The 25,643-nt window shown below is 50.4% G+C and overlaps 1 protein-coding gene across 2 annotated transcripts in view; it reads left to right on the top strand.

The window, feature by feature from the left end:
• The window catches only part of LOC138472955 (uncharacterized), a 202,651-nt gene that overhangs the window by 92,087 nt on the left and 84,921 nt on the right, over positions 1-25,643 (top strand). For both annotated transcript variants that reach the window (XM_069611380.1, XM_069611381.1), the window contains 3 exons: positions 3,256-3,316; positions 3,403-3,449; positions 21,796-21,871. In XM_069611380.1, the coding sequence (XP_069467481.1) occupies positions 3,256-3,316; positions 3,403-3,449; positions 21,796-21,871 (184 nt within the window). The remainder of the gene's footprint in view (positions 1-3,255; positions 3,317-3,402; positions 3,450-21,795; positions 21,872-25,643) is intronic.

The following is a 25,643-nucleotide window of genomic DNA, read 5'->3' as shown; positions in this document are numbered from 1 at the left end:
TCCGCTGTTCAATGACCTTTGGAATGAGGGGTGCTCCGGCAAAAAGGGACTGTTATGAAACGAAATGCAGGATGCCGGACTCTAGTGCTTACAGTACTAGCTGTCTCCAGACTGTCGGCGGCAGCCAAGAAGTCTTCTTTGGGCTCATCGGCAGATTCCCCCCTCTCACCAGATGGTGAGGGGAAGAAGCTGCCATGGGGCGAAGAGTTTCACATCGACTATCAAGGCCGCTAACTCCTTGCCATTGTGACTTCCTTCGCGATGACAAGCTGGCTGACCGTCGGACCACGCTATTAGTGGCCACAAGATTGGGCAACAGTTTGCCTTTGTCGGCGGGGCTGGCTGAGGGCCACTAATTTCCGCCAGGATGTTCAGTTGAGGGTGTTGGACATGCCCTTCTACAATTTGTTTGGAAAGACTGGGCGAGTCTCTCCAGGCCATCAAAGCGGACAGACCGCTCGTGCCTTGGGCACGCTTCAGCAACAGTGTGTCCTTTCAGACTTTGGAAAGTTATTCTAAAGGATTTGGAGGAGGTTCTTAGACTTACTGTCAGTCCTCCCACTAGTCGGCCCAGGAGACCTACAGGGTCCACACCAAGTCTGGTTGTGGATGTTGTCATTGCCAAGACCCCCCCAAGGCGGCGCAACAAGATTGAACCGGCTGGTGTCGGGCCCCCACCTGTGCACCCCAGTGGGAGGCCAGCTGGCGAATTTCATCAGCACGTGGAAGACCATCTCCACCCACAGTTGGGTGCTGGATGCTCTCGCCCACGGACACACCCTAGAGTTCCAACGGAAGTGTCCCTGGATAACACCCCTGGCCGGTCAGGAAAATCATGTCCCTCAGCTGATGCTGGAGGTACGGGCCATTTAAAAAAAGGGGGGGGGCCTATTGAGCTTGTCCCAAGGAGGCTCCAGAGTGTACTCTTGTTACTGTCTCGTCAGAAAGAAGGCGGCAGTTGGATGCAAGTTCGTAGTCCCAAAAGTTCCAGATGGTGACTCTTCAGCACATGCTAGGACAGCTGGAAGAGGGAGATGTTCTATTGTTGCTGGACTTGGAAGATGCCTATTTAGATATCCCATACACCAGGGGCACCGCAAGTACCTACGCTTCGTGGTTCAAGGCAACATTATCAGTTCAAGGCCCTTGCCTTTTGGATTTAAGTCAGCGCTGCAAGTGTTTACCAAGTGCCTGGCACCAGTGGCGGCGCGGCTACGGGGGATCCATGTGTACCATTACCTGGACGACTGGCTCATCTGGGCGGGCTCAAAGGACATTGCCGTCTACCACACAGCGAGGACAGTCTCCTGACGGATCTGGGGTTCTCGATCAACTATGCAAAGTTCTGCTTGACTCCATCGCAGGACCCTCTGTTTCTGGGAGCCTGGCTCAACCGTATTGAGCTTAGTGACTCCGGAGAGCAGCCATTGTGGGCAAGGCTGTTGCGCCTGAAAATCACATGGTTACGGTCCTTCAGGTACCTACTCGGCATGTCATCATGCATATACTTAATTCGACTGTGCAGGCTATGGATGTGTCCAGTGCTGGAGTTTCTCGACGCCAGGTGGATACAAGTGTTGGAAAGCTTTGAGGGGGAGTGCACGCACATTTGTCCGCAAGTGCAGCCTTCCAGACCCCACCTTATCAGGACTGTCACGGCAGACGCCTCCCTGGAAGGTTGGGAGCAAGGAAGTGCTCGCCAACGCCAGGGTGGCATCTACTCTTAAATGCTATGGACCTAAATGGAAGAGGTTCACTGTTTGGTGCTGTGCGCAGAAGATCAACCCTTTACGGGTTATGGCTTCTCAGGTGCTTCCTTCGTCACTCAAGGGCAAGGTGACAGCAGTATGTCGTTGGCCAAAGCAGGACTGGCCCATGCTTCTGTCAAAGTTCATCTGGCGGCTATCTACCACTACACCAGATCTCCAGAACGGTTGTCGTTCTGGTCACACAGGCTGGTTAAGGAGTTTATTAAAGGACTAACGTTCCTGCTGGTGAAGGCTCCAGCCCTGGTGTGAGAACTCAATGTGGTGCTGACTAGGCTCATGGGGGGGTGGGAGGGGTAGATTCCAACCTATGCAGACAGTTCCACTGAAGTTTTTGTCGTGGAAGATTGCCATCTGCACGAGTGGGTGAGATTCAGGCCCTGTCCCGTAAGCCTCAAGGGTGGTGCCGCAGACGCACCCCATCCTTCATGCCCTTTCATCTAAACAAGCCCTTGGTGTTGCCTGCATTCTTTCCGACGCCTTTGTCGCCGGCTGAAAGGACTCTGCACTCACTGGATGTGGCGCATGCTCTGAAGTTCTGTGGCTCGCACGAAGAGTTTACAAAAGACTTCTCAGCTTTGTGAAATGTCCTGTGAACCATGGAAAGGCCTTGTCCAAGGCTTCCATTTCCAGGTGCTCTCGGCTGCATCACTCATTGTCACCGGTTGGCAAACCAACTGCTGCCATGCTGTGAGCCCATTCTACCAGAGCGATCGCTATGACAGTGTTCCAGTCTGGTGTGCCACTGCTGGACATCTGCATAGCTCCTACATGGCGGTCCACGCACACCTTTACGAGATTCTACTGCGTCAACAGGGATTCCAGAGAGGAGTCCAGGGTCAGTCCAACAGTGCTGCACAACCTGTTCGCTTGAAGGTGAGCCTGGTGAGGAGGTAAGAGTAATTGCTTCTGTTGAGCCTTGCCACCTCACATGGTTGCATCTATGTATTCATTCAGAAGCATTTGAATCCATGCCAGACCCCATGCTTTAGAAGGAACTAGTTACTTAGCTGTAACTGTTCTCCAGCATGGATCTGGCATGGATTTGCATGCAAAAACCCTCCCTCCCCCTCTTCTTGGTCATATTGCCACTTAATGTTATAGCAAATCTGAAGATGGCGGCTGGAGGAGGGGCTTAGGGAGAGGGCAGTCATTCGCTGGGGGCAGTATGGCCGAGACCTCGGTGAGGTAAGTAACTTGTTCCTTTTCACTGTGCATGCTCATTGGGCACCACCTACAAGCTCACCACCTCTTGAGACTTGGCCTAGACACTAGTCCACCTACCTAGAACTGGTTTGTCAACGGCTCCCAGAATTGTTCCTGTTACTGGACTAGGTTGGATATATATCTGTCCACAGTATAGAATAGTTAGTCCCAGCAGCCTGTGGATATAGTTACTGCATTGGTTTAAAACTTAAAGCTGTTTGCTGCCCAGAAGTGGACCAGTTACTGAAATATATGCTCCTGTTTTTGCTTCCTTGTTTAATAGATAAACTAGTTGGAGTTCATTGTACAACTGGACTGAGTAGAACTGGTTATCTGATATGTAGGTAAGTGAGCTAGATTTCTAGGTATTCACAGCACCATCTTAAAGATTTTACTCTTCCTCTTGATGATTGGTTTTTTCTGTTGCTAGGTACTTGGTTGATGTTGATGAATGGAATCCAGATGTTGCAATGAAAGGTAGGTTTCTTGAAGTCTGACTTGTTGATGATGGGCAAGTGTAATTTGAAATTCATTCTAGAAATTTTGGGTGCTGTTTGGCCTCCTGTACCCAACAAGCATTGCTATATTAACTGTAGTCTGTCATTGGAGTGTCTTCATTGTACATGAGGTTGCAGCTAAATCGAGTGAAGTTGCTCCACCCGCGGAGAATGAAGATTCCGGTTTTTATTTGCAAACTGGCCTGGATTTTGAAAAACGTGCAAAAGATATGTTAGGTTTAACCCTTTAAGTGCCATATCTCGTCCTTGGGATTACCTCCCCATTGCCAAGGACGAGAGAGCTCGTCCTTGGCACTTAAGGGGTTAATGAAGAAGTAAATGTTAGAAGGCTTTGCATGGTGAAATACTGAAATCACCAAAAAAGGGCCTTGGCACTGGGGGGAAAACCCATGGCAGTTAAAAGGTTAAGGATATTACATCGCACACATCACCACCTGAGTGGTCTCCTTGTGCTCTGGCGGATTTGAAATGTAAGAGGGTATGGTGAGTTGGTAGGGGAAGGCGCACCCCGGTACACTCACCAGAAAAAATACAGCCCGCTAAGCAAAAAGGTCCAAGCCACTCTTGCAAGTGTCAAAATGTTTCTGATGTTTGTTAATCTGCTTAGAATTACATGCTGTGTATATGGTCCGATTCAGTGGTAGCTGCGTATTGCATCTTCTCTTTCAGGGACCAAAAGGGGACGTTGACATGGGCGTGTCTGCAACACTATCCCTATTGTGACGTGTAGTGTACACAATCACTCGCGCAGGTCCCTCAATGGTTTTTTCCACCCAGATTACTGTTCGCCCTATAGCGGAGCTCTTAATTGGATAATCGACAAGTGATAAGTCTCTTAAGTAATTTCGACGGTGGTTCCTGCACTACACCGAACACTGCAGTGGACTTTCGACGCCTAAGATCCGGTGGCGGGGCCTTCCACGTGGCCGGGCCCTCTGGCCGGCCTACACAGAGTGGGGTCGGCGTGCCCATATCCTTTCAGCTATGGCTTTCCTTTCCCCCTCTTTGCCCTCTAGGTCTGGTCATCGCCTTTATTGACTTTTGCTATGGATGGGACACCATTTAGGTTTTGCCCCTCTTGCATGGCCAGATATCCTTGGAAGGACGAGCACTCTACCTCTTGACCACGAAGCGTGGTGCGCGGCCTGCAAACCCCTGCGCCCTAAAAGCTCAAGGAGCGCAGCATTAAGTGGTGGGTGGCCTATGGCATGTTGTGGGCTGGATCTAGTTCCCCATCGCTGCACCCGCCAAAAGTGATGGGGGTACTAGTGATGACCAGGCATCCATCGACCTCACGATGGGCAGTCCTAGGTCGGCCTAACGCGAGTCACACTATGGGGATAACACCCAGTGACATGGGCGTACAAGATGGAAGCCACACTAAACACACAACAGTAATGTCGAAACGGGTGACGCGCCAACAGGACCACTGAAAACTTCGACTGGATCCTCATCTTCAAGATCAACAGCCTTCCTTGCATCTGCAGCAGCGTCTTGCGACTGGGCTTCCTAAACCAAGGGTGCTACTTCCAACACATCTGGCTGTCAAAACTCGTTTTATCGGACGCTCCGAAGGCTGTGGTAGGAGGAAAATCTGCTAGGCCTCCTAGTCAACTGGCATATTGCCGAACCTCTGATTGCTTCGGCAGTGTGGCTGAAGGTCTAAATGGACGACAAAGCGCAAGGAGTGGGCCGTGGACTCGTAACAGTACCCCGATGCTCGCGAGGAGTACGTATAGTCCTGTGCCTTTGTCTAGCTCTATTGGAGACATATTTCGGCGACATAGCAAGGAAAATGAATTTCCACCCTTGTTCATCTAGATGGATCAGAGAAGAATTCGGTGGGTGTATGGACAGATTGGAGAATTTTCTCCCTTTCAGAGCAACCTAACCCCAAGAGACCTCTGTGCCTGCTTCTTATCTACGAAGAAATTTAGGACCTACTCGGGACGATTACACTTCCATCCACCCTGAAGACGAGATCCAGATGGACACGTACCAAGACATTTATGATGAAGAGGAGGGTTCTAACGTCCTACAGAACTACACTGGATGACCAGGCAGACCCCACAGGAGAGTGGGAGGACAGGCACCAGGTTGAGGCCGAACCCTGGCCGCTCACGACCAGGACCCTGATGTCCTATGTTGGGAGTCCCCTCCCTCCACTCCGCCACGCTTTCCCAGTGGACGATCAGATGGCGTTCAACACCATCTTAAGGCAGCTGAATACTTTCAAATAGCCACCCAGGAGGCTTTGCTTGAACATGACTTTCCCGCCAAGCCATTCCTCTTCTGAATTTCATGGAGAATGGATTCTTCCTTGATCACACCAGCCCAGACTAGGGCAGTAAATCCAAGGATGGAAAAAATTATTTCGCTAATCGCCAACTGACCCTACATACATTAAGGGCCATGCCACCCCACCCCCGATTCTCTAGTGGTACCACCACCCAAAAATGAGCAGGTGGGTACCCCTTGCTACAGGAGAGGTGCCTCCCGATAAGTAGTCCAAGGCTATATGCCTTGGGAAAACTAATCACCACGGCAGCTGCCTTTTCCACGCGGATAGCAAACTTTACGTTGCTAGTTATGACAATGCGCAGTGGAATCTACTACAAGGTCTCCAGGAGGTGCCTGAGCCCGCTAGAGCCAAATTACTTGCAGGTCAACCAAAACGTACTGAAACCAGCTTGATGCTGCAGAGACGGCTGGAAGATCCACTAGCTCAAAGGCACTCTGCTCCAACAGCATGCTTGGCTCAGGAACTCTGGCTTCAAGCCGGGACCCCAAGCAGCTCTTACTAATAAGCCTGTTGAGACAAATCTCTTTGGTAAAGCAGTCGACGATGCCCTCGAGACTGACAAAGGAGCATCAGAGTCCCTTCAGCAAATCGGCCATAATCCTCCCCCCCCCCCCCCCCCCCCCCACCACCCGAGGGAAAGCGTTCCTGCTGGTCCATTTGGGGCCAATCCCATTCCCCAGCAAATCTGTAATACGGTACTCGGGACAGGCATCCAGCACCCCCACCAACTATCCACCCAGGGTAGAGTGATGCAGGAAAGGCGGGGGGCAGAGGCCCCAACTCCAGGGGAGCCACACCCTCTGGTCAGAAATTACCTATGGATGCAGGTCCCCTCCCATGTCACCCCGGTCAGGGGGGGTGCGTAACATATTTCCTTTTGGCGTTGGAGGGGTAACGTTGGACCAGTGGGTTCTCAAGATTGTCGCCCACGGGTACTGTGTGGAATTTGCCCGACACCACAATTCAGACCACCCAAATCACGCCAGACCATCTGCGAATCCTGATACAAGAGGTGGAAGCACTTCTGGAAAAGGATGCCATAGAAGCAGTCCCTATTCCGGTAAACGAGGGTGTTTATTCAGTGCCTTTCCTTGTACTCAAAAAGGAGCACCGTGCTAGACTTGCGCCAGTGAACAAATTTGTCAAACCTCAAATGTTTTGTATGGTAACTGCAGGAAGTAATCTCGCTGTTTAAACCGGGATTACATGGCGACATTGGACATGAAAGATGCATACTTTCGTATTTCAGCGCACAGAAAATAGCTAAGGTTCATGATAGAGGACAGGCACTATTAATTCAAAGTACTCCCCTTCGGCGTTGCCTCCGCGCCAAGGGTGTTTACAAAGGTTCTGGCAGCACACCTGCGCAGACTATCCGTTCCGGTTTACCCCTTACCTCGACTGGCTCATAACGGGGAACTCTTACGAAACCTCCATCAAGGAAGAAATCCAGATTAGACCCAATCAAGTCGAACAGTTTCTGGGGGGCTGTAATTCGGGCCAAAGACGGCCTGGTCTTCCCCTCCAACGAGAGGGTTCAGAACATGCTGTTTCAGATCCCTCAATATGTAGCCAGTCGGGAAGTGGCAGTACGCAAGGCCATGCAACTACTAGGAATGATGGCGTCGTACATTTATTTAGTTCCTAGGCATTGCTGCTCATGCGTCCCATGCAAGAGTGACTAAACAGCCAGTGGTGTCAGGCCAGCGGACAATGGGAAGATCTGGTAGTTGTCTCGCCAGCCCTCGTTCTCTCTGCAGTGGTGGTCGAGGGGAAAACCTCTTGAAGTGGGTGACCTTCACCACTCCTGCAGTAGAAGCCCCTCGCGATACTCGTCTCAGGGTGGGGGGCTCATCTGCTACAGCAGACGGCACATGGAGTATATAGCTTTCAACCCCATAAACCTGTTAGAGCTATTAGCAGTATTCACAGCACTGAAGGCCTTTCAGACACTGCTACCGGGGAAGACAGTGCTGATCTAGACAGACAGCACCACAGCCATGTATTACCTAAACATGGGTGCACACACTCAAGGGCTGTCCCAGAACATTTGGATGTGGGCTCTCAAACATGTTCCTGATGCTCCAACATGTTGCCGGTGAACTCGACCTAGCGGACGTGCTCAGCAGAGATTTCTCAACGTCTTCGCAGAATGGGGCTTTTCAGAGATGGACTTGTTCGCCACTCGGGATGCCCAATGCCAAGGTTACGCCTCCAGGTACCCCCAGAACCGCTCCAAGGGAACAGACTCTGGATAACATGGTCAGGGAAATTTGTTTACGCCGACTCCCCTACTCAACAAGGTTGTGCACAAGATGCACCAGCAACCAGTCGCCATGATATTGGTGGCACCCATGTGGGCCTGCCAACCCTGGTTCTCTCCTGATGGAGATGTCCCTCTCCCCTCCTGTGAAGTTGCCCTGCCCGTACATGTCTCAGGACAGAGGGGAAACACTACACTCATGCCCACAAACTCTGAACTCTATGGCCTCAGGAGCCAGGCCGCCAAGTTCAGACACCTTCAACTCCCTCAGATGCATGGCCATACTAAGGGAAGCTAGGAAACCTAACGCCCAGTATTGATATTCCGGCAAGTGGAAATGCTTTGTCATCTGGTGCAATACCAAGGGCATCCACCTGAATGACTACTCTCCTACTCACATTGTGTTGTACCTGACCCACTTGTTAGATTCAGGACTGGTTTTTAATTTCCCTAAAGTTCACCTAACTGCACTCTCAGCCTACTCTACGTCCCAATAGGTGTGGTGGAAGATATCTGTTAAGGCTTTTATGCAAGGGGTTGAAAGAATTCAACCCCGTTTCTAACCCAGCTCCCGGATGGTATCTAAATGTGTGCACTATCCCAGTTTTGTGCCTAAATTCATGAAGTTCCATGTGAATCAATAGTAGTACCCACTTTCTTCCAGAATCCCACTAGCATGGCTGAAAAAAGCCTACACACACTAGATGTGTGCAGGGCAGTCATGTTTTACCTGGAAAGAACTACACCACTGAGACAAACCAATCTTTCGTTTCAGTAGCTGCTGGTAGAGCCACGTTGACGGGGATGACGACATGGGCACTGGGCCCAGTGACACATTCCCCAGGTGCTCCAGAGTGACCTGTCCCAGGATATCCGCTAGACACTCCACACGCTGGCGGCATCACCACCACCAGTAACACGACACTTGGGCAACCATCCGTGAAGAGGAGACGCTCTACACCTCCATTCCAACTGCCGCTGCCTCCACACCCACCCCACTCTCGGGGACAGGCATGGTGACAATGGGCAAACTATGGTGCGATGCAAGATCCTGAGCCACTGAGAGTTTCTCCACCGGACGAGGTGGGATCCTTCCATTCCATGATTGCCCGTGCATCAGAGCTTTTCCAGGTCACCCCGGAGAAGGAGGGCTCCCTGTATCCGTGCCGGGAGGTGAAGATAAGACCATCCTGTCGGTACCGCTCCTGGGTGACGTCTAGGATGAGGGGCTGGTGCTGCTGAATAACCCGCCTCAGCCCGAGTGAAGATAGACTAACTTGAAAAGAAATACTGGGGGCTGGAGTCTGTATGTGTTTCTGCGGTCTCAACCATTGCCGGACTCTCGGCAGCCGCCAAGAAGAAGGACTACCTTGTCATCTTCATCTGCACCCCCGGACGACGAGGGGATAAAATTGGATTCTGTTAGGCAAAGTTTGAATGCAGTACCCTCTGGGAACACTAGAAGCAACTAAGGCAACCCAACCTTTGGTATAAGCTTTTACTACACTGTTTTGGCAGTGTGAGCAGCCAGGCTTCTCAAGAGGGGAAATATGAGCTATAGTGGTTTACACAAAGATTTACAGGTATGCAAATGGACTCTTGCGCTCAAGGTATCGTGCATAAAAAAAATATTTGTCAGTTATAAAGCCTTCTTCAGAAGGGAGCAACCGAATGGTACAAATATACTTTCTGGATCAGACCAGGCCCTTTTGGGGTGACCCACTGACACAACTTACACCCACAGGTGACTTCAGTAACAAGGGTGCTGGGGACATTAATACCTTTCTGTTGGCATACAGAATAATCTTTAAAAAGGCAAGTTATTAGAACACAAATACTAATGGTCATAAGCAGGGCAAATACTGAGATCTGAGGAGTCATTCAATTGGCTAAGCCAAAGTCAATAGGCCGAAGTCTTTTTATAGGATGTAGGACTCCGGGTAAGTAAACGGAAGAGTCTTTGCACAGGTTCTTAGGTGTCTTCGGTAAAAAAAAAGAATCCAATGTAGGGCTACAAGCTGATTAGACTTGAGTTGCATGCACTTCCACAGTAAGAGGTAAGTTCTTAGGCTAGTTTTACACTACCTTGGTAAAGAAGAAAAAGATGCAGCTGAAGACTTCTGTTCCTGTACAACTTTGCAGATATCACTGCTCCTGGGCCTGTCATGGGGACAAGAGGATGTTGGGACAACTGCACCGTCAAAGCTGGCAACCTTTACTTTCAGTGGCTGTTTTGCTGAACCGCAAGAAGCTGAAACGCGAATGGCAATAAGCGTGGTTCCTGGCTGTCAAGGTGCACTTTCCGCACATCTGAGGTCTGCGTTCAACTGGGGGAGGCGGGGGGGGAGTTGATCAGGCTTGGTGTGTCCTGCTTCGTGGAAGTCCAGAGGATCTTCCAAAAGCACTTACAAGCAACACACAATCTGGTGTCCCTCTACCTGGCTCTAAGGTTTCCTGTAGCACCTCTGAGGAATTGCCACCAGCTCAGATGGGTGTCCAGGTGGCTTACTTGGGAGTTGATTGGTCTTGGTCATGGTCCTTTGCTGGGCTTTGCTGTCGATGCGACCTTGGCGATCGGACCTGCAGAAGGCCTTCACTGGGCAAACAAACGGTCCAGGAGTTGCAGCAGCTGTCCTCTTCGGTTGCTTCGTCCAGTGGTCGACTCTGCCTTCCAAGCCAAGAGACTTGCCTTTTATTCAGTTCTCCCATTCATTCCAGCCTAGCTGCCACTCATCCAGCAGGGTCCTTGACGGACATTCAGCCAGCCAGTCATCCTAGTGCATTTGGGTCTCCTAGGAGACTTAGCACAGTGAGTTTCGGGCACCTCCCTTACTTCGTGCCTATCTCTGACACTCTGGAGCCAGAGGCTGGGTTTCACTCCTGAAGCCCAGCAAAGGCGAATGAACAAAGACCAAACCTGGTTTGGTGCACAGAGAAACTCGAACGACCTTTCAAGTTGAGTCGTTAAGGTAGAGCTAATTGGCACATTTTTGAGAATTCTCCCTAACAGATTCCATTGGTAGAAAGGTTATCTACGTGGCGATGAGTCAAGACTGCCAACGCACTAGTGATCGCAGCGAGATACAACCAGGAGCTTTGGTTCAAGATGGCTCCACTCCTGGATTGCTCCCTGCTGACAAACTGGTTGAGGCTTTGGAGATCCTCCAGGAAGGCGAAGTGGCATTCGACCCTGCCATCACAGTGGCCCTGGATGGTAAACGGGGTTTCTCCAGCATTAGATCTTTCATGGATCAGCGTTTTCCTGTGGTAAACTTGGACAGTGTCCGATCAATGTCTTTTTGGGTGCTTTAGGCTGCACCAATATTATGTCTAGTATAAATAGCCCCGCCCCCACGGCTTCCCTTCAGTTTTCAACCACGTCCAATCTGTTGGATTGCCTTGTGCTTTTCTCTCAACTTGCTCTGTGTTCTACATGTGCTTTCGCTGGTTGTTTCTTGCCAGGCCCAGTATGTCATCTGTGGGCCCAAAGAAATTGTTTTGGCTGTGTGCGGTCTGAACGTCTATGGGGGGGGGGGGCGCCATGCAGACTATCTTTATTGCCTATGTCCCATCATTCCGCGGACAACTGAAGTTTGTCAAGGCTTCTCACAGAAGACGCTGAAGGACCGCAATCAGCAGTTAATTTGTTGGCTCAAGGAGGGGACTTAACCGGGGTCGGAAGTGGGTTCAGCCTGCAGGTGCAAGTCTGCTATTATGGGGGAGAAGGTCTCCTTTGCTCCTGAGAGTGCGATCGGTGGAACCCCTGCGCCCCCCACCCCTAAGAAGCAACACATGGCAGGGCCAGCGTTGTAGGTAGGTGGTGGGGGTGGCGTGGAGTAATTGGGCACAAGGTTGGTGCAGCAGAGTAGGGGGGGTCGAATGGTTCCTCTTGGGACAAGGCTCGCAGGCTTGACCAATTGAAGGAGGTGCGTTCCGGAAGAGTCGGTGTTAGGCAGAATCCCGTGCAGTGCCCTTAGGGACCACTACACACAATTAAGACTACAGGTGGCAATACAAGTTTTACCTTTGGTACAAGCCTGTACTACTAGGTTATAGTGGTAGCAGAGCAGCCAGGCTTAGCTCAAGAGTATGAGCAGTAACAGATTACACAAAGGGACCACAATTACTGTGACTCAAGCAAACACTGACTCAAGGTTGCAGGTAGAAAAATATAAATGCATTTATTTTTAAACCATTTGTTATAAACAACACTTCTATTAAACTTAAATAAAAACCGCACATTAAATATACAACTAACCAATTCACTTTGTACAGCAAGTCTCAAGGTAAGTACCCTCTGTTGAATGCACCGGTGTTGAGAACAAAACATGTTACCGCGAATACAATTGCGATCACTTTTTGACAGGTCGGTCTACTAACTAAACGCATATCTGTGACATGAAATGTTACTGGGGTAAAAACACATGATACCCAGAGGGAGTTGGAGGCAAAAATCACAACCAATATTTTGGTTGGGCAGCCAGAATCAAGAAACACTCAAAGACAGGAATTTGAAAGTCAAAGGGCCGGAGCCAGGGTTGACAGACACCGGGGCCTGTTGTCGAGGATCACAGTCAGATAGTTCGAGATTCAACGTAGCCAAAAGTATTTCGATATTGTCAATGTTCGGAAGCAAACGTTATAAGGAGGAGGGAAGACCAAGGCAAGCCTTGGAAATGATGAAAAGGGATTCACCCAGTTTCCTCAGGTAGAACACAGTACCTTGTTCCAACGGTGCAGCTGGTGCCCTGACAGTTTTTGGTGGTTTCCCGCAGACCCACGATTCCTGCAGCTTCGTTGTGGAGGACATCTGAAGGGGGTCTGCACCACACAGGGATGAGGCCGTCAGCAGCTACATGGAATAAAAGGTGTGCTCCCTAAAAGGAGAGGCTCTTCAGATGGCTATCAGGACCACTACTGCTGTGTGCAGCGATTTCGACCAAGGAAGAAGATCCTCTAGCTGTGGAAGATGAGCTGGTTGTCCCACCAAGCTCAAGGGAAGAAGACTCGGACTGGATCTTCTGAGTCGTTGAAGGTAGGTAGCTCAGGACTGCAGCAGGGCTTCACCGGGACGGGGTAGTTGCAGCAGCTGTCTTTCTCTCCGCTTCTCGTCGGTTCCTTGTAGTTTCAGTGGCGACTCTGACTTCTAGCCCGAGACCTGCCTTTTATGCGCAAAACCCCCATTCACACAGCCTGGCTGTCAATCACGCAGCAGTGGGGTTGTCCAGCCCGGACAACCACCTTCACCAATCGTAACAAAAGTGCGACTTGGGTTTCCTAGGATTCCCTGTGCCGGGGGTGACTACACCCCTCCCTCACATTCAGCCCACCTAGACACCCAGGCGCCTTGAGGAGGGCTTCTAGGTAGAAGCCTGCCAAAAGACAGCGAACAAAGAAGGCAAACGTGGTTTGCCGCGGAAAGCAAAACACAAGGAGTTTAACAAAGAAATGGCAAAAACTGCACCGGAGCCAAACGAAAAAGGATTTGGTCAAGCGGGTTTAAGTTCTAGGCTAATACAATAGCCTACAATATTGCCACGGTTGTATAAGATGACCGCCGTAGAAAGTTAGGGTAGATACCACTGCCACCAGCCATCTCTAAATGTTAAGAGTGAAACAATGCTCTAGGAGTTACAGATAAAAAGGGATACGATTTAACCCTTTCCAGTACTCCATGGAAGATGGGGTGTACTGGATGTGTGGTAGATTGACTAAGTAAAGTTAATGGTAACTTTAACCTTTTCTGGGGGACAGTCGCCTCAGAAATGGAGTCGGTGGGAGTCTGAACGACAGCCCAGTGCCAATGAACAAAAGGTGATGTGACGCACAAAGAAGGGGGCTACTGAAGTGGTGTCCTTCAGAGCCCACAATCAGAAAAATAGGTGGAAACACGTAGCAAAACACAGGTGAGTGTGGGGGGCAAAGCTCACACTCTTACCAAGTGGAAACATAAACTCCAGCAGTCCAGCAAAGCTGCTGGGGGACTCACTAGGTGAGGGGAAATTAGCCATAGATGAGAATTCCCCCTAACAGTCGGTGACTGTCACACAAGGCTCAGCGGCTGATGGAGAGAAGGCGAAGTCTCAGCCGTCCATCGATAAAGTGCTCGTGGAATGACCGGCACTGTTCCTCTTCAGGCCGTAAATTTTCCAAACATCGATCCAGCTCCACATCAAAACTGTCCACTTCTCTGGAGAAGGCTAGCCCAGTGGTGGCCTGCGTGGCCTCGCCGAGGGGCTCGTCCACTATGGTGCTGCCCTCTTCCTTCGACTGTGGTGATGACTGCGGTGGCAGGTGCACTGTTTACTTCAGCGGTGCTGTGGCAGTCGGGGTCCAGCCTTGGTCCATTGCTCCCATTGGAGAACCAGCAGGACCCCACGACTTGGACTCTAGTCCGGAGGAAGGAAATCATCAGTTTTTTGATCCGTTGGATCTGCAGCTGGCAGTGCTGTCCACGTTGGCAGCCCCTATTACTGTCCTGCCACAGTAACTGCTCGTGAATCTGCACCCTATGATGTCCATGCAGGTGTTGACCACGCTGCAGCCCATCTCAGCCCTCGCCGCCTGATGGCACATTTCATGCAATGATGGCCAATGCGTGTCAAGAGTTTGGCCTTTTCTATGGAGGAGCAAAAGGAATGTTTGTTGTTCGATCTCATGGGGGGGGTGGAGGTGGAAGGCGGTCTGCTCTGTCCCTGTTTTGGACCACGTGTGGCAAAAGGGGCTGTGCACAATGTGCCATCTGTCCTGCGGTTAAGGGCCTCTTGGAGAAGAGTACGCCGCAGTCTTCACCCATGTCTGTCAGTGGCGATGGGTCGGAAAGCGCGGTCGGCACAAGTGTGCGACGCCACCGGACAAAGATCCCAAAGCAGGGTGCATTCTGCAAGAAGGTGCTTACGGTGGGGGCCACGGCTGTCAAGGTAGCCAACTTTTTGGCCATTATGGCTCGATATGACAGGGAGATGTGGCACCAGTTGGCTCCACTCTTGGATCTGCTGGAGCAACAAAGGAAGGAGGCAATGCTGCTGGTTCGAGAAGTGTAGGAAGCCTTCAACCACAGCATTAACATTGCAGTGAACCTGGCAGTTGGGGTTCAAGCAGATCCGCTATGGGTTGGTTCTCCGTAGATGGGCCTGGCTGTGCTGCACTGATTTCCGCCCGGAGGTGCAACACAAAGTGGTGGACATGCCATACGAAGGTGAGCAGCTGTTTGGTGCTAAAATGGACTGTTGGGGAGAATTCTCAGAAATGTGCTAATTCCCTCCACCTTATAGACCCCCAGCAACTTTGCTGGATTTTGAGGATTTTTTTTTTAACCTGGAGAGACCGTTTTCCCCACTCTCATACTTTAATGTACATTTTATCTCTGTTCCTTTTGGTTGTGGAGTCAAACTCCGTGAACATCTCTTCCGAAAGGTTTAAATACCTTATATGGGATAAACTTTCCCAGAGCAGTAAAGTGAGTGACTTTACTTACCATTGTAATTTATTAGACCCAGCACACTGTCTTACAATGAGGGCTGGAGGGGTTACCTAGTATCCCTTTTGTCTAGTTTCTCGTGTACATTTTTTTGGGGGGTTTTTTGTTACCCTTTTCTCATTGAATGGCTGGTGGCGGTGGTTTCGTTTGAACTACCATGGTGTGCATTTCCCGCAGGCTGCGTTCAGATACAGTAAAGCATACGCGGGAGCCATATTTGTCAAAATGGCGGCCGGTTTTATATTTTCACCATTTCTTTGTGGAAAAGTCCATGAGATTTTCTCTGCGCGCCAAACCAGGTTTGGTCTTAATTCATTTCGCCTTTGGTGGGATTCACGGGTGAAGCCCACCTGGCTCCAGAATGTCTGGGGTAGGCAGAAAGTGAGAGGTGCCTGAAACTCCCTGTGCTTAGTCTTAGGAAACACAAATGCACTGTGGTGATTGGCCGGCTGACGGTCCGTCAAGGACAGCCACGCTGCTGGGTGATTGACAGCTAGGCTGGAATGAATGGGAGAGAACTGAATAAGAGGAGTCCTTTGGCTTGGAAGGCAGTCGACTGGACGAAGGAACCGAGGAAGAACTTGTAGAGGATGCCTGCTGAAACTCCTGGACATGGGTTTTCCCGGTGAAGCCCTGCTGCAGTGCTGAAACGCCAAGTTTGCATCGACAGAAGCCCCTGCAAGGACTACTTCTCCCATTAACGCCAAAGTAAGCTACCTGGGCATCCATCTCGGAGCTGGTTGAATTTCGAATATAGCCAGGGAGAGGAACATCAGATTGTGTACTTTGCTTTTTAAGCTGGCCTAGTGCTTTTGGAAGATCCTCTGACCAAGCCGGAGTGCGGGACCCCAGAAGTAAGCGAAGTCCATCTTGACAGCCAGGAACCGCAGTGTTGCTATTTGCAGTACACCCAAGAAGCTGAAACACTGAACAGCCACTGAGTGACATTTGCTGGTCGCAGTTTTGACCGTCCAAGTGCACTGCAGGAGTCCCCCGACGTCCTCCCTCTTGTCCCCACGGCTGAGACCCAGGAACAGTGAGATCTGCACAGGAACAGAAGTCATCAGCTGCATCTTTATTTCTAAGGTACTTTAAAACAAGTCTAAGGGAACTTACCTCTTACTGTAGAGTTGGCTTGAAACCTCTACAATTCACAAGTCTAATCGGCTTGTGGCCCTACATTTGATTCTTTTCGTCAGACTCCTAAGAACTTGTGCAGAGACTTTGTTTACTTACCAGATGTGCTTCATCCTATAGAAGACTTTTACCCATTGACTTTGGCTTAGCCTATTGAATTGTATGACTCTTCTTGGAGGATCCAAAGGTGTTTGTGGTCTCGTGTTCTAATAACCTTTGCCTTTTACCCATTCCTGAAAGTATTCTAAATGCCAACAGTAAGATATTAATGTCCCCAGCACCCTTGTTGAAGTCACCTGTGGGTGTAGGTTGTCTGTGGGCTATCCCAAAAGTGTCTTTACAGATTTAGAAACCGAGTACAGTATTTATGTGTTACTAGTCTATTGCTCCCTTCTGAAGGATTTATAACTGATAAATACATTAATTGTGCAAGAAACCTTGAGTGTAAGAGTTGATTTGTATACCTGTAACTGTGAATCATTGTGTACCTCCACTACAGCTCAAATTTACGCCTTGAGATCAGCCTGGCTGCTTAACACGCTACCAAAACTGTGTAGTACAAGTTTATACCAAAGGTTGGGTTGCCTATACCTGTAGTCGGTTGTGTGTAGTGGTCCCAGAGGGTACTGCATACAAACTTTGCCTAACATGGACGAGGTGTTGAAAGGAACGAAGGATGACTCTGATACAGCGAGGTCGCTGGGCATGCTGCAGAGTGAACCTTTTGTCCTTTTCATGCCTTCTGTGGAGCCTTGGGGCATGCCAGATTTACAGGTTCCTGCCACGGGGGCTACAGTTGCCCCTGTTATTCCTCCCAAGGTTTCTGACATTCTTTCCAGTCTGCGCAAAAAACCAGGGACTTTCAAGAACAGCGGAAGTGGGATCCAGCTGCTGGTAATGGCCGGCAGTCCGAACCTCAGCAATGACTCAACTAGGGGGAAGAGTGGCGCACCATGTCAGCGAGTGGCATTTAACTACGACGGACATATAGTTCCTCGATGCAGTACTTTATGACCACTCAGTTTTGTCGCCCGCAACTTGCTATCCCACCACTGAAGGTGGTGAAGACTCCTATGTCTATCTTGTTGCAGGAAGTGCTTCTGATGTTGGAAAAGGGGGCTATTGAACCGATCCCGTTGTCGGAATGACGACAGAGGGTGTTGTACTGCTATTTTGTAATCAAACCGAATGGACAGTGGCGCCCTAATATTGACCTTAAGTCATAGCACCTTGAATTTCAGGTACTGCAAATTCTTGTTCAGACGTTGCAAGATGTTATACACTCTGTTCAGCCAGAGGAATTCTTGGTGTCGTTGGACCTCTAGGACGCCTACTTCCACGTCCCGATTCCCAAACATTGCAAGTTCCTAAGGTTTGCAGTCTGTGATGAGCCTTACCTGTTTCGGGTTCTCCAGTTTGCCTGAAGTCGGCGCCCAGAACCAAACCATCAACATGTGCCTGGTTCCAGTGGCGGCCTTCCTCCACAGGGAAGGGCGTCATGTTTACCTGTAGCTGGACTGTTGGTTGGTCAGGGATGCGACTCCTCAAAGGATGTTGAGTCTCTACAGGCACCAGTGCCCTTATTACAGCGGCTGGGCTTTGCGGTCAACTTTGCGAAATCTTGTCTGACGCCATCCAGGGACTTTGATTTGGAGGGGGGCCAGGATTATCAGTCTGGGGGTACATGTCTCTTCTCAGATCCATAGTGTACTGCTTCCCCTCTCACCCTGAATTGTTTGAGGTAGGTGCAGGAGTCCCTGCAGTGGTGGATTAACTCTGAAGGGCATGCCCCTGGTGGAGTTTGACTTTTGATACACGATTGTGACAGATGCGCACCAGCTTCAGGACGTGTGGACTCTCAAGGAGGCGCCCTGCCACATCAACGTTCTGGAATTGAAGGCCGTGCAATGGGCTCTTTTCTGCTGCTCATTCTGGGTAGTTTTCCGCATTCTAACTAGATACCACCACGTTTTACCTGCGCAAGCAGGGAGGCTCGGGCTGTCTGGCATTGGGCCATTGCTCACAGGGTTCACATCACTGCTTACCATCTACCGGGAGTGCGGAATGGAAGCTGAAGGTCACCCGGGTGGGGGTGGGGGGCGACAAGTTCTCAATCCCGTGGACTGGTCTGTTTGCATACGCGTTTCCTCTGATCCAGAGAAGAATCCAGATGATCTGCAAGGTCAAGTGCAGGGTGATCTTGGTGGCCCCATTTTGGCCCTGGCAAACGTGGTTCTCAGATCGCCGTCAACTTTCAGTGGACAACCCGCTTCATCTGGGGTCAGAGCTGGATCTGTTGTCACAGGACGTAAAGGTGTGGCATCACCAAACATCGCCTGGGGTCCGAAACCCTCCATACCAGGAAACGGTCAGCACACTCTTCCCTGCGGGGCTGGGGATCCAACACTGAATGTCTGCACGCCAGAGGCCTGTGGCTTCCAGAGGAGAGGGATCTCCACATTACTATCCTGGAGCTGCAGGCAGTGTTCTCGGCCCTAAAGTCATTCCTTCCGTCCCTGAGGGGCAAGATGGTGAGGATCTTCACGAACACCACCACAATGTTCTACAACAGGAAGAGGGGCGGCAGGGGTACTTGATCCAGTGCACTCCACAGAAGCGCAGGACTTGTGGCACTGGGTTGTCTGACAAGTGATGTTCCCTTTCACCTGGCGGGAGTCTAACACCATTGCTGACTCCCTCGGCAGTGAGTTGTACTCTTACCACATTCAGCAGGACCAGGTGGACAACCTCTTCATTAAGTAGGGTAGGCCCCAGATCGATATGTTTGCGACGGTGGCAATCTGCCCGTTTCTGTAGGAGTTTGCCGTTGCCTCTCCTGCTAAGAGTAATCTCGCTCAAATGATGCCAATGCAGGATGACTCATCTACCAAGCGTTGCTGAGACAGATTTGGTACACGGACCGTCTCGGCCTGTTGGCGTCGCCTCCGGTCAAGCTGCCGGTCGTCGTGGATCTGCTGCAGAGAAGGGGGCACAATCTTGCATCACAACCCCGGATCGCTGAACCGAAGGGCTTGGCTCCTGCAGTTCAGAGGATACGCGTTGCTGGTGGATTGCAGGGAGGTTCAGGCCAGTTCAGGCCAGAGCATCAACTCAAGTGCTACGGACACAAGCGTTTCGCTATATGGTGCCAGTCTCAGAAGATCAACCCTCTGAGGGCCACGGCCTGCAGATTCTTACTTTTTGTCCTTCGCCAAGGCAGGCGCGTGCCTATATCTAGGTGCATCTGGTGATCTTCGTCATCCTCGAGGCACTGTTTGGATCTTTCCCGCCAGTGAAGTCTCATACCCCGGCGTGAGAATTAAACATGGTGCTGATGAGGCTCGCTGGTGGGGTGTCCCCTTAGAGCCTATGCATCGGGCCCCTCTAGTTCCTTTCATGAAAGACTGCATTCCTCATGGCCATCATTTCTGACCGGAGGGTGGGTGAGGTCTCGGCCCTAACCTACAAACTGCTTTATCTGACTTTTCACGACACTAGGGTGCTGCTGCGGACGCACCCCTTCATGCCAAAGGTTCTGTCGGAATTCTACCTCAACAAGCCTTTGGTGTTGCCTGTATTCATTCCAAAACCTTTGTCGCTGGCTGAATTTGCACTTGCTGGATGTGGCTCATGCTCAGTTCTATGTGGCACGCTCAATGAGTTTACCGGAAGACGTCTCAATTATTTGTCAACTTTGGTCCTGTGAACCATGGCAAGGCCTTGTCCAAAGCTCCTATATCCAGGTGACTCTCCGGCTGTATCACTCACTATTGGTTGGCAAACCAACTGCTCCCTGAGCACATTCCACCAGAGCAATCGCTGCGATGACTGCGTTCCCCTGCTGGACCTCTGCAGGGCTGCTGAGGCCCACGCACACCATCAAAAGATTCTCTGCGTTGACTGGGATTCCAGAGTCCATTGTCGACCTAGAAGTGCTACGCAACCTGTTCGTTTGAAGGTGAGCTTGTTCCCGAGGGGAGTAATTGCTTCTGTCGAGTCTTGCCACCGCTTGTTTGTGTAATGTTGTACTGCTATGTATTCTTTATTCATGAGCATGTGAATCCATGCCGACCTCGTACTGGAGAAGGAACAAGTTAACTGTTCACTATTCTCCAGCATGGGTCTGGCAAGGATTCACATTTGTCCCCTCTGCGGCTCTTCTTGGTCATACTGCCACTGTACATGCTTAGCAAATCGGAAGATGGCTGCCAGAGGAGGTGCTTAGGGAGAGGGCAGTTGTTGGCTGTGGGGGTAGTATGACCCGGAGTACAGTGACTGGTTTAGAGGAGAAATAGCATGAAAGTGACTTTCTTTACTGAGGATTACCGTCCTGGTGGGGAATAGTCATGAGCATGTGAATCCATGCCATACCCATGGTGGAGAACAGTTATAAGTAGCTTGTTCTGTAACCTACATGTCGCTTTAAGGATGGGGTTACAGACTACGCCCCTTTTCGATCTTCAGAAAAAATTGAATACTCTGCAATGCCACTAGATGTCTTAATATATGCACAGCATGTGCATATAAGCAGATACAAGACCCAGAAATACAATTCTCGGTAGTAATGTATAATCCTATCACTTCTGCATTGCTGAGTGAATATTAAATCCCTGAGCTTGATACCCTGTTGTGTGTGTGTGTGTGTGTGATAACCTATATGTCCACTTGGTGCACACATGGTTATTCACTCCTGCTTGTGCACACTATCTTCAGAAGATAAATGGCCACATACCCTCTAGGCCAGATTATGATATTGGTGCAGAGCTGATTCCAAATCTGGATTCTCATTTTTGTACCATTTGTATTGTCTGTTTTCAAGACTGCACTAGTGTGTGAATGATCATGTGCTTGCTGACTGATGGATAGACTTGCTAGCAATTTCCCAAAAACATCTTGGCACTTGAGCATATGCTGTATTTCAGTGTTGTATATGGTGGGATCCTAATTGATCTAGGTGTGATAGTTGAGGGGTCCATATGTGGCTTGCACCCCCATGTTGTCTTAGACCTTGTCCATTGTGCATGGATTTATATTTGCCTGTAGCTAGCTACTGGCTTTATTTAGTTGTGCAGTGGAGCATGGACAACCAATTTAAGACCGTCATTGGTTTTTTCCCTCTTCAGGTTTTCAAGAGTCTAGGGGACTTCCGCTGGATGGGAGAGTATATGTGGCTGATCTTAAAGTTGGAAAAAAGCGAACGTACGTTTTTAAATTTTATATTTTTGTATTGACTTTCCTTAGTGATTTCTGTACCCCTTGTAATACCTACTGAGTGACTGTAGTGTCTAACTCTATGCTTTGCAGAAATTCACTTGCATAGTTGTCAGTTTTTTTATTAGGTATGTGCAAACATTGACTAGCACCTACGTGAACCGTGTGAGTGGATTCTTCAGCTTCGGAGCCAATGGAGCCACTTGCAGCCTACAATTGAATCATTAACTAGTGTTTTAAAGACTTTCTTAGGCCACGTGCATGCACTTTCTGGACCCTGCACCCTTTCCAGGTTCCAGTGAAGGATACCTCCTTTGTTTTGACCTCGGTTTTATCTAGGGACGCTTCCCGAACCTTGTGGTGCCAGGTGCATCTAGTGCCTTTTTGCAATGTTTTCAGTGCACTGTGTAGTCCCTATGTCACTTATTTTTAGGATTTTTATTTTACCTTTGTAACACACTGCACACACTCTGGAGCTGTCTGGCCCCATGGGGCATATGTGACACAAACGTGATTTCACAGGAGCACTGCAAGAAGAATCAGTCTGATACTTGGAGGCACCATGGCAAGTGGCTTTAGAATAAGTTGGCGAATAACTTTGTGGGATGACATACATGAATGACAGTATTATGAATGAAGTAGTTTTATAGTCATTAAACCAGGAGTGAGGATGTTTTTATATTCTCCAGCATGGGGTCTGGCATGGATTCTTATGGGTATTCCCCGTTGTCAGGCCAGGAATCCTCAGTAAAAGTTTCACTTTCACTTACAAACTGTCTTTCTCCTATAAACCAATCACTGAGCTCTGGGTCATACTGTTCCCAGCCAATGACTGCCCTCTCGCTAAGCCCCTCATCTAACAGCTATCTTCAGAATTTTACTGCACGTTCCAGTGTTGGCAGACCTTGTGTTTTGCTCTAATCTACGATTTTCCGTGCTTTTTCAGTGTAAAGTTTGATTTTGTTTAATGGAACCCATGTGCTCTTTCGTTATTTTGACCGGCAAGCAGGGATCCATTTGTCAGCGTCTCGTCGCCCCTCAAGGGCACGAAGCGTCATGGTTTCATCAAGGATTTCACAAGGCCATCTGGCCTACAGCTGCACGCCAGACTGTCAGAGGATAAAGATGGAAGTTTTCTCCAAGTTGTGATCCTGCTATGGATTGAGGAATGTTTGTGGAAGACACTCTCCCAGTGCATCTGCTGTCTCATCCAGATCACAAGGAAGCGGATTGGGAAATTTGTCTGGGTTTCACCAAACTCGCAATCAAGAATCGGCACAGTAGATTGGTGACATGGCTCAATGCCAAGGCCTCTACCCTGTGCTGCAAGCAGGGGCATGCCTCACCCAGGACCAGCCGGTCCAAGGAGCTGGCTTTTAAGTCCTTTGAGGGTGCTCCATCCGTGGGGGCCCAAGATTAGGCCATAGGCGAAGTATGTTTCAATTGGACGCTGTGCAAGCGGTCTCCCACGATGAGCAGGGCGCGCTAATAAGTCACCGTCTGCATCGTCTGAAGCCATCGCTCCCAAGAGGAAGTCGGCTAACCCAGGAGAAGCCGTAGAAGGGATAGGTGCCCGACCTACCCCTGAAGGCCCAGGTAGTCCAGGGGTAGTCATCCTCTACAAGCGAGCTGATGGCAGCTGCCATTTTGAAGGTGAAAGGGGCAGACCCAGTTCAGGGGTCCTCTGCGATGCCCAAAGTGGCCCTCTTTTCCAGGCGTGATGCTTCGGCCAAGCCATAGACAACACTAGATAAAGGGATGCCAGCCCTAAGCCCGGCCCCTCGGGGATGAGTGGGGGGCAGTGGAGGCCTCTACCATGCTCCAGATCGATATTTCTTTATATGAAAACGACATGGTGTCGTTCACACGGTCCTGGATAATGACAATTGCGGAAATGCTGAGGATGGTGGTCGAGTGGGGGCCGCAGGGGGTGCAGAGCTGACAACGACAGATGCTGGGCCCAGCAAGCCTACCCCCCCCCTTTCTCCCAGGGACGGGTCGCTGGACATGTCAACTCTATGCGCTGTTGTTGGAGATGCAGGAGATGATGCCGGCGCTGGCCCCAGTTGCAAAGGGCCCCTGCCGGCAAAGAGGCAATGGCACCCTATGCCTCCTCCCCCACCTCAGAGGGGGCTGCTGTAGTCCCCAAGGTGGCACGCAGGCCCTGAAGCAGGATTGAACCGGCCAGGATGTCGGGCCCCCAACCCATGCACCCTGGCGGGCTTCAACGGGTGGGAGAAGATCTCCGACCGATGGGTGCTGGGTGCGCTTGCCCATGGACACTCTAGAATTCCAGCAGAAGTGTCTGGATACCACCGGTGGCCTGGCAGGAGCAACACATGCCTCAGCTCCGGAAGGAGGTACAGGCCATGCTAAGAAAGGGGGCGATGTAGCATGTTCCAAAGCAACTCCGGGCCTCCGAGTCTACTCCAGATTCTTCTTACCAAGAACGAAGACTGAGGGTGGAGGTCCATTCTCAACCTGTAACATCTAAGTTCCTGAAGTCCCAGAAATTCAGGATGGTCACGTTGCAACATGTGCTCAGCCAACTGAAGGAAGGGGACTTCCTGACGTTATTGGATCTAGAGGACTTGCTTCCATGTCCCCATTCACGAGAAGCATCGGAGGTTCCTGCTCTTCATCGTACAGGGAAAGCACTACCAATTCAAGGCCCTTCCAACGGAAGTCGGTGCACAGGGTGTTTATGCCTGCGACCAGTGGCAACCCTCTACGTCTGCAGGGATTCATGTGTACCCGCACCTTGACTAGCAAGAGAGATTGCCGTCAAACACACAGACAGGACCGTCTCGGCTGCTGACGAATCTGGGATGCTCAGAGCGCACTGTTTCTGGGGTCCAGGCTCAAGGTCTCCTGCCAGGGGCTCCGTCAGAAGAAGCAATTGCCACCATTTTGGGCAAAGAAGTGCAATGGCTGACACTGAAGATCGCCACGGTGCAGACCAAGTCGCTGCTTGACATGATGTTGGCGTGCATTTACCTTCTCGGACTCTGCAGGTTGCAACCCCTTCAGAAATTCCTGAATGCTCGAGTCCAGGTGTCCTGAAGATTCGCAGACGGGATTGTTCTCGACTAGGAGTTCTGTCAAGCGTTAAGGTGGTGGGGTGTGCATGCAAACATGACCAGGGCAACAGATTTCCTAAAACCCTCCATACCAGGAGACCCTCACCATGGACTCTTCCCTGGAGGGCAGGGGAGCCCACACCAGACTTCTCCACGCCAGAGGCCTGTGGCTAACGGAGGCGAGGGAATCGCCATCAATGTCCTGGAACTGCAAGCAGTGGTTCCTTCTGTCCCTCAAGGGCAAGGTGGTGAGGGTCTTGAGGGACAAAATACCACCACAATGTTCTAAATCTGGAAGCGGGGGGGGGGGGTGGATCACTGGCGCTCTCCAGAGGCGCAGGACTTGTGGCACTGGGCCATCACCCAGCAATGTCGCTCATTCCTCTCCACCCACCATAGTTGAACACCATCGCCGACTCCCTCAGCAGGGAACTGTGCACTTGCCACAAGTGGGCAGCTTCAACAGGATCAAGTGGAAAGCCTCTTACTCAAATGGAGAACCTAGATCGATCTGTTTGCAATGACTTCCAAATGCCAGAAATTTGAGAGCATGGTCCACCAGCGAAGGAGCATTTTCCTTCCCATGGGAAGGCTGTTCCTGTACGTGTTACCTTTGTTGCCATTCCTGCTGCAAATCAGATCTTCTCAAACGGAGCCAATGCAGGATGATCCTCATCGCC

This window comes from Ambystoma mexicanum, chromosome 8 (assembly GCF_040938575.1).
Source record: "Ambystoma mexicanum isolate Mex_15411 chromosome 8, UKY_AmexF1_1, whole genome shotgun sequence".
Taxonomy (NCBI): Eukaryota; Metazoa; Chordata; class Amphibia; order Caudata; family Ambystomatidae; genus Ambystoma; species Ambystoma mexicanum.
This window is presented reverse-complemented; position numbering and strand designations above follow the sequence as displayed.